This window comes from Pollachius pollachius, assembly GCF_949987615.1.
Source record: "Pollachius pollachius genome assembly, contig: scaffold_444, whole genome shotgun sequence".
NCBI lineage: Eukaryota > Metazoa > Chordata > Actinopteri > Gadiformes > Gadidae > Pollachius > Pollachius pollachius.
The window spans coordinates 5,001-14,366 of record NW_027641623.1 but is presented as its reverse complement, the minus strand read 5'-3'; the positions used below and the strand labels follow the sequence as shown (position 1 = coordinate 14,366).

Sequence of the window (9,366 nt, the reverse complement as noted above, 5' to 3'; positions counted from 1 at the left end):
TCCCAAACCACATCGCCTCCATCATCCCCTCCACCACTAACAGCACCTCACCTCAACTACAGAATCCTTCTGTCAACGAAAGAAGAATAAAACACACCTAGGCCTTATTCCTCCCCTCTCCCTCCCTCTCTGCCCGTCCCTCCTCCCATATCCTCCTCCTCTCCTCACCCTCCTCCCTCTCTGCCCCGTCCCTCCTCCCATATCCTCCTCCTCTCCTCACCCTCCTCCCTCTCTGCCCCGTCCCTCCTCCCATATCCTCCTCCTCTCCTCACCCTCCTCCCTCTCTGCCCCGTCCCTCCTCCCATCTCCTCCTCCTCTCATCCCCTCCCTCTCTGCCCGTCCTTCCTCCCATCTCCCTTCTTCTCCCGACTCCTTCCCCATTCTCTGTGGTCCGTCTTCCAGGGTCTTACTCATTCTCTCTGGTCTCCCTTCCAGGGTCTTTGCAGGCTGTCTAGCGCGTCTTATTCATTCAGCGCTGGGACTCTGTGCCGGTCGGGAGCCTGAGTGCTGGGAGAGTGGGCCTACTGTGAGAGGCAGGAGGTTCTCAGGGCGATCGATGTGGAGGATTAGGTCCGGCTTTGGAGCTCAGAGGCCTGGATCTGAGCTCTATCCTCCAGGGCTGGGGAGAGGAGGAGGAAAGCCTGCAGGGAGAGGAGGGCCGGGGGAGACAGGAGGGCCAGGGGAGAGAGGAGGGCCAGGGGAGAGAGGAGATCAGGGAGAGAGGAGGCCCAGGGGAGAGAGGAGATCAGGGAGAGAGGAGGGCCAGGGAGAGAGGAGAGCCAGGGAGAGAGGAGGGCCAGGGAGAGAGGAGGGTCAGGGGAGAGAGGAGGGCCAGGGAGAGAGGAGGGCCAGGGGAGAAAGGAGGGCCAGGGAGAGAGGAGGGCCAGGGGAGAAAGGAGGGCCAGGGGAGAAAGGACATCAGGGAGAGAGGAGGGCCAGGGAGAGAGGAGGGCCAGGGAGAGAGGAGGGCCAGGGGAGAGAGGAGGAGGACCGGGACCAGGACGGGGAGCAGGAGGAGGAGCAGGAGGAGAGGAAGAGGAACAGGAGCAGGAGGACGGGGAGCAGGACGGGGAGGAGGAGGAGGACGGGGAGCAGGACTGCGAGCGCCTCCTGCTCCCTGCGGACTCCTTGCGGAGTATTGTTTGTTCCGGTTCGTTCCTCTGAACTCGAGGTTCTCCTCGGCGTGAGGAGGAGCACAACAAAGAGCCACTCCTGTCCGGCGCTCTGATGCTCATGATTGGTCAGCTCATTCGCCCGCTCCCCGCCGTCCCGGGGGGTGTTGGGCGGGCGGATCCATGATTCATTTTGGGGGGGGGGGGGGGAGGAGGGGTACCGCGCGGCGTGCGAGAGAAGAAACAGCCGAGACCACTGGGAAATTATCCGGCGCAGTGCGAGGAGGATCTGGAATTAAACGGCATAATTAATCAAGCAAAAAACAAGCAGCTCATACATTTATTATTTGCATTTTTTCCAGTTCAGTAAATGTAATCAGCGGTTATGGGATACCTGCTGCAGGAAACAGGGCTGGGCTTTGTATGGGGGGTGGGGGGGCAGACCCGGTCAGACCACTGACCCTAAAACCAGTGCAGTACCACCATCCCCCCCTCCATGCCAGTAATCACCGGAACAATTCCCCCGCAGCCCGGCCGGTTCCTCCTCGCTGTAAATTGGTGTTCCGACAAACCGCCCTGTCCTCTCTGCGGAGGCCTCATGTATTATGGATTGTGTGCATTTATTTATTTTAACCAACAATTTTGCATGAGGACGGTTGAAAAAACATGCAAGTCAGCGTTCCGGATTTTGGTTAGTCCGAAACCGGATGGAACCGGAAGCCCCGGGGTGCCCCCTCCCCCCTCAAAATCATATGCGGACACATCCAAGGAACGGGTCTCAAACGTATCACCCCCAGCTGGTCAATACAACGTGTTCCCGGAGCGCCGTCATCAATCGAGGTATCAATATGGAAATACCACCGCGACCGACCAGACATTAATCAATCGCTTCCTCCGGGAGGAGAGAGAGACGAGGGTGGGGGCGCGGGGGGCACCCCAAATCATCAATGAGACAGATCGGCCCGGAGTCAGGCTCGGACAGTCCGTATTGATAACAGCGTTTCCCACCTGTAGCGAATTCAGATGCGCTGTTGCCAGCCCCCCTCCCCCGACAGCGCATCTGAATTCAATACCCACCGCGCCGCCGCGCGCTGGAGGCGCAGAGGCGCGGCTGAGCGGTGAGACGTGCCTCGACTCATCATCAGCCCTCCTCCTCCCCATTCCTCCCTCGTCCTCCCCCTTGCTCCTGTGTTCTCCCCCCTTTCTCTCGCTCCCAGTCTTTCTGTTTCCTTCAGAACTTTTTAATCGTGTCTTACACTAACAGGCATATCACGTAGCTAATACCTAAGTGGCGAGCTACAATGACTTCAAATTAACTTCTTTGTCTTTATTCCTGGGCTTTACTTTGCTGAGCAGAAGTCCGTCACGCTATCTCAGAGTTTCCCCAACTCGGCGCTGACTTCACGCTGCGGGGAGGTGAGGAGGAGGGAAGAGGATGAGGAGGAGAGGTGCTCTACGTCGTCGGGAACAAAAAACATTCAGAAAGGTTGCCGCTTGCATTCAACTCACTGAGCACAGGATTACGACTCGTCTCACTTCTGACATCCAAATGTTGACCCGGTCAATTAGTTCCTTGCTGAGCGTTTACCTCCCGCCCCACTCCGCCCCACTCCGCCTCACGCTGCCCGGCGCAGGCCTGGAACATGAAGCAAGTGAGCCGCCTAGTGGCCTTTATTTGTAAGTACAGAATTGCATCTTTCTCCAGACAGCCTTTCACCAAGAGCTCCTATCAAGAAAGGGCAGACGAAGGTTTCCCCCCGTCACAACACCAGTCCACCCATTAGAACCAGTCCACCCAGTACAGGAGGGCCAGTCCACCCATTCCATTAGAACCAGTCCACCCATTACGGGAGAACCAGTCCTCCCAAAAGAACCAGTCCACCCATTCCATTAGAACCAGTCCACCCATTACGGGAGAACCAGTCCACCCATTCCATTAGAACCAGTCCTCCCACTACAGGAGAACCAATCCTCCCACTACAGGAGAACCAGTCCTCCCATTAGAACCAGTCCACCCATTACAGGAGAACCAGTCCTCCCACTACAGGAGAACCAGTCCTCCCATTAGAACCAGTCCACCCATTACAGGAGAACCAGTCCTCCCACTACAGGAGAACCAGTCCTCCCATTAGAACCAGTTCACCCATTACAGGAGAACCAGTCCTCCAATTAAGGAGAACCACTCCCCCCACTACAGGACAACCAGTCCTCCCATTAGAACCAGTCCACCCATTACAGGAGAACCAGTCCTCCCACTACAGGAGAACCAGTCCTGTAGTGCAGGAGAACCAGTCCTCCCATTAAGGAGAACCAGTCCTCCCATTAGAACCAGTCCTCCCACTACAGGAGAACCAGTCCTCTCATTAGAACCAGTCCACCCATTACAGGAGAACCAGTCCTCCCATTAAGGAGAACCAGTCTTCCCACTACAGGAGAACCAGTCCTCCCATTACAGGGGGGCCACTCCACCAGTACCGCTGTGTCTGTGACGGTCCGGCCGTATCAATAAAGATCTGCATCTAATCCCAGCGCACCCTGGTGACACTTTGGAAAGGTCAGGGTTCAGGGGTGTGTCCTGTGTGCTGGCGGGCCAGACGGGGAGATGCATCACAAAGGTCAGGGACATGGATTTCCTTTGGTCTGACTCAATGAAAAGGTCGGGGGGGCATCCTGAAATGGCAGCGAGACGCAGTGGGCCTTCAGCAGGGCTGCCCCCCCCCACAGCCAGGGGAATTACACACTTTCTGAACCCCTCCATTGCTGATGGTCAGGCAGGGGGGGGGGGCGGTCGTCTCAGGGGGGCCCTGAACTCGTCTGACCCCCGCCCCACTGCCCCTTCAATAATCCGGGCAGAGTGGGCTGGTGAACTTTATGGACAAGTACAACATGTGCACGCACATACACACACACATGCATGCAGACACATACACATGCAGACACACATGCACACACACACATGCAGACACACACGTACACATACACACATAGACACACACAAGATAAAGAGACGGACAGACACACACATGAACACGGACAGACACACACATGAACACAAACACAGCACAATCGAAGCCACACTCTCAGGCTGTGTGATTCAGAGCGGTGTGTGTTGATTAAAAGTGACAGGAGGTCTGAGGATGTTGAAGCATGCAGAGTAGACTCACATCTTATATCAGGGATTGTGACGGCAGTAGAAATGACTTACTGGATGGAGTTATGCAGTACAATGCCAAGAACATTCTGAATGAATGTTGCTCTTGCAGCAAATATGTTGTTATTCTCGGGTATTTTTATACATTAAACATACATCACCTTTTACCTTTGGTCGGTTTGTAAAGGTTTGTCTAACCCTAAACCTACAGGGTAATTATTGCTGGTGTCTCGCTGCGTAGAACAACCCAAACCCTTCCATGACTTTATAGTTTTGGATTTTATAAAAATATTTATTATTATCATTAGCAGCAAGATCTACAGCATGCAACAGCAGCTGATCAACCATATTACTAATGAGATATAGAAACCATCTCTGCTGATTTAGATCACTGGCCCAAGTAACTATGGTAACAGAACATGAGTAAATATGACAACTTACAACACAACTTACTGAACTTTTGAACCAGACGAATCTGCGAGCTCACTTTTGATTGGCTCTGGCATGTGTCCGTCACCCTCCGTTCCGACAGGTTCCATCAGGCCCGGTTCGGATCGGGCCAATCAAAACGGTTGACCTAATAAGGGGCGGGTCTTATGCGATGATTGACAGAGGAGCGAGGGGACCGAGATGGCTACGGCAGACGCGTCACATGGTTCGTTGCTCTGATTGGCGGGAGGTATCTTCAATGGCGTCCGACGGTATTTCGGTCTGCACACGTTAATTCCCCGTCCCCTGGGAATTAACGGGGAGCGACCGAATAACGAATCAATCAAAGACATGAGGCAGGACTTACAAGATTTGATTTATTAACTATGATACAGATCACATAAGGCCTTGTTACACCATTCCCATTGAGACAAATTACCATACTCTGCAAATAATAACAGCTTTTTTTGTTTGATGGAACTTTTTCAGTATACAGTACTTCATTTTTTCAACGATTTTGTTTTTCCCCGTTATTTCGTTTTCTTTTTACTTACACAGTGAGAGGTGTGGCGCCCTCTTCCCTCATGGGGAAGACATCATGCACTATACCGGGCCTCAACCATTCACAAAGAAGTTGTTAAAAAAAAATGCATTGTCGTTTTTTTAATTCGTAAAATAAAACATAGGAAACTTTTTTTTTCTATCACCATTGACTAAAGGTCAGAGTGTAAGACCCCTAACATACAAATAAACAACCATTTGAATATAGTTTTGCTTGTTTTTCATTTTAACTTAACAGACATCTGTCACAATTGTCGCAAAAAAACAAACAAAAGAAAAAAGCAATGCAGCCACAAAGTGTGAAAACAAAGTCACATTTATTAATACTACGGTTCTCTCGTCGCTGCTCCGCCTCCTTCACCCAGAAACCCTTTTCCCAACAGTCTTTGGCTGCATCACAGTCAGTTCAGTATTAACATGTTGATATACACAGGGGACGCCACACGCACACGCACACACACGCCTTCAAAGGGTAATCCAAAAGGCTGTAGGTGTTCCCCATGTACACACACACACTCACGCACACGGACGCAAACAAACAAATGCACACGTGCGCCCCCTGCTGGTCGTCTCTACACACGGGTACACAGGTAGTATTTAACTTCCAACACGTTTTGATGCGGGCCAAACTGAGTGATTGTGTTCTGACCTGCGTTCTGCAGGGGGGGGGGCGGGGGGCGTGGCTCTGAGCCCACGGCGGAGAGGACCTTGGCGAGGGACTGCTTCACACAAACAAACGCACATGTTCATCCTCTCGGAACACACTGGAAAAACCAACGGCAAATACAAAAACACGCACCATCCACAGGCGAACTCAGCATCGCTGGCCTCGGGGTTTCTACGGTAACGGCAGGCCGGGCCGTGGAGCCGGATGAATGGATGACTGGGTGAATGGGTGAATGGGCCGTCTGTCGTGGCCCTCAGACACTGCAGGTCTGCTGCCTCCGCTCCGACTCTGAGAGGGACAGCGCTGGCAGTGGTCAGCCGGCCCCCGTGGGCCAGAACCTGTTAGTGGCATCGTGGTCCCGATTGGTCGAGACACGCAGAGAGAGAGAGAGAGAAGAAGAGAGAAGGGGGAGGGGCTTCAGGGCCCAGAGACTGGAGAGGACCTACAGGAGGACTTCTGCTGAGGATCATCCACCCCCAGCCCAGAGGGGGGGGAAGGAACGACAAGAGGCCGTGTTAATATATCGATATTGACTAATCTCTTGGCATCTCTCGGTGTTTACCATCGAGCCCCCCGGGACCCGAGGAGAACGGGGTCCTCCCACCGAGAGAACGTAAAGAACCCGAGTGGCAGAGCGGTGTTACGGCCACGCAGTCGCTGGGTGGGGTCAGGGCTGCACCGCCCGCGCTGGCCTGCAGGGGTCAGTGCTGTGCTCCCAGAGAGGGATCCTGGCGGAGCGGGTGTGTCCGCGTCTTTCTTGGCAGCAGCTTGTGGCGGTGGGCCTGAAAAGTGCTGAGAAAAGTGCTGAGAACAAGAACGAGGTCCTGGTGGTCCGCAAGGAACGACCCATCTGAGCCCCCCCCCCCCCCCTCCCAAAACCAGCAACGCAAACAAACGCACACATGAAAAGCTCCCAAACACACACACACACACACACACACACCAAGGCCACTCTTTAAATCCCAACCTGTGTTTCCAAGCGCTCCCAGACTCAGAGACAGAACCCCCTGACAGGGACGCAGGAGCCTCTCTCACACGCATCACCATGACAACCCACGACTCCTTGCAAAAGAGGCAGAGTGCGAGGGTACGGGGAACGCCGGGGGGGGCGGGGTCAGACCCCCACCCTACGGACTGTAACCGGCCCCCATGTCCGTTTAGTTGGGCCACCAAGGATGGAGTGGAATGTTTCTAACGAGTCTTCTACCCTCCAGGGTGAGAGAGGAGGGGGGCCAGTCTGGTGGGGGGGTCTACTCCGGACCTCCGGGTCTCCGCCCCCTGCAGGGTCTGGGGGGGGGGGGGGGGGGCCTGAGCACCGTCATGCTAGTGGCTTCATGGGCATGGTCGCAGGCAGACGGCTGCCCAACACGGACCTCTGTTGGCTTCCCTCTGTGTGTGTGTGTGTGTGTGTGTGTGTGTGTGTGTGTGTGTGTGTGTGTGTGTGTGTGTGTGTGTGGACTGGACTGGTTGTAGTGAAGAAGAGGAGGGTGAAGAGGAGGTGAAGAGCTACAGAGATCAGACCACTGGCCCAGGGTGCTGCTCTGTCTCACTGCTTCTAGTCTGCTCTAGACCGGTCTGATCTAGACCGGTCTAGAGCAGACCGGTCTGGATCAGACCGGTCTGCTCTAGACCCGGTCTGGATCAGACCGGTCTGATCCAGACCGGTCTGCTCTAGACCGGTCTGGATCAGACCGGTCTGATCCAGACCGGTCTGCTCCAGGCCGGTCTGGATCAGACCGGTCTGCTCTAGACCCGGTCCCACAGGAAGACCCGTCCGCCCAGAGCCGCCGTGGCCCCCCATCACATACTGGTACTCCTCTCCGCTCCTCTTCCTCTGCTCCTTTCACATCCCTCCTCCTCCTCCTCCTCCTCCTCCTCCTCCTCCTCCTCCCCCGACATCCCAAATCTGTTCCTCTAACCTCCTGCCCCGCCGCCCCCACCCTGCCTCACAGCGTGTGTTGTTCCGTGGGGGGCAGGTGGGGGTGCAGCAGGCCGGGGAGGGGGGACTGGGGGGTCTGGGGCGGGGAGTGGGGCGGGGACTGGTGGAGGTGGTGGTGGAGGTGGTGGTGGTGCTGCTGGTGGAGCCGGGGGCCGTAGTGGGGGATGACGGGGGGCGTGGCCGGGAACACGTAGGGCGCGGGCGCGGGCGCGGCGGGGGCGGCGCTGTAGCCCCCCGCCATGCAGGAGTAGGCGGAGGTGCCCCCGCCCATGGTGGTGGTGGGGGAGCTGGGCAGGCAGTCGGCCAGCGGCTGGTTGTGGAAGAAGTACGCCACCTGGTGGATGAAGCTCTCGATCACCGTCTGGTAGGTCCGCGTGGCCGTCAGCGCGTCCATGGTGGTGAAGTCGGGCCGCATCAGGGTGGGCCAGAAGCAGATGGACAGGTTCTCACTGGTCATCAGGTTCAGACGGCTGTTCTGGCTGACCCTGGGGAGAGGAGGAGCAGAGAGGAGGAGGTCACAGCAGGAGCAGGAGTGCCTGTCTGCATCGTTACCACTTTGATACCTGCTTTAATCAAGCACCTCCTCCTTTAATCAAGCACCTCCTCCTATAATGAAGCACCTCCTCCTTTAATGAAGCCCCTCCTCCTTTAATCAAGCTCCTCCTCTTTTAATGAAGCACCAACTCCTTTAATCATGCACCTCCTCCTTTAATGAAGCACCGCCTCCTTTAATGAAACACCTCCTCCTTTAATGAAGCACCTCCTCCTTTAACGAAGCACCTGCTCCTTTAACGAAGCTCCTCCTCCTTTAATGAAGCACCTCCTCCTTTAATGAAGCACCGCCTCCTTTAATCAAGCACCTCCTCCTTTAATCATGCACCTCCTCCTTTAATGAAGCCCCTCCTCCTTTAATGAAGCCCCTCCTCCTTTAATCAAGCTCCTCCTCCTTTAATCAAGCACCTCCTCCTTTAATCAAGCTCCTCCTCCTTTAACGAAGCACCTCCTCCTTTAACGAAGCACCTGCTCCTTTAATGAAGCACCTCCTCCTTTAATCAAGCACCGCCTCCTTTAATCATGCACCTCCTCCTTTAATCAAGCCCCTCCCCCTTTAATGAAGCCCCTCCTCCTTTAATCAAGCACCTCCTCCTTTAATCATGCACCTCCTCCTTTAATCAAGCACCTCCTCCTTTAATCAAGCACCTCCTCCTTTAATGAAGCACCTCCTCCTTCAACGAAGCACCTCCTCCTTTAACGAAGCCCCTCCTCCTTTAACGAAGCCCCTCCTCCTTTAATCAAGCACCTCCTCCTTTAATAAAGCACCTTCTCCTTTAATGAAGCACCTCCTCCTTTAATCAAGCACCTTCTCCTTTAATCAAGCTACTCCTCCTTTAATGAAGCACCAACTCCTTTAATCAAGCACCTCCTCCTTTAACGAAGCACCTCCTCCTTTAACGAAGCACCTCCTCCTTTAACAAAGCACCTCCTCCTTTAATCATGCACCTCCTCC

General features: G+C 54.7%; 1 protein-coding gene across 1 annotated transcript in view; it reads right to left on the bottom strand.

The window, feature by feature from the left end:
- Positions 1–7,801: 7,801 nt before the first annotated feature.
- LOC307091529 (rho GTPase-activating protein 35-like) overlaps positions 7,802–9,366 on the bottom strand; it is a gene marked incomplete at its 5' end in the record, with an annotated part of 5,989 nt that continues 4,424 nt past the window's right edge. Inside the window, one exon of the mRNA XM_079759167.1 lies at positions 7,802–8,344. Coding sequence (XP_079615293.1) covers positions 7,867–8,344 — 478 coding nt within the window. The remainder of the gene's footprint in view (positions 8,345–9,366) is intronic.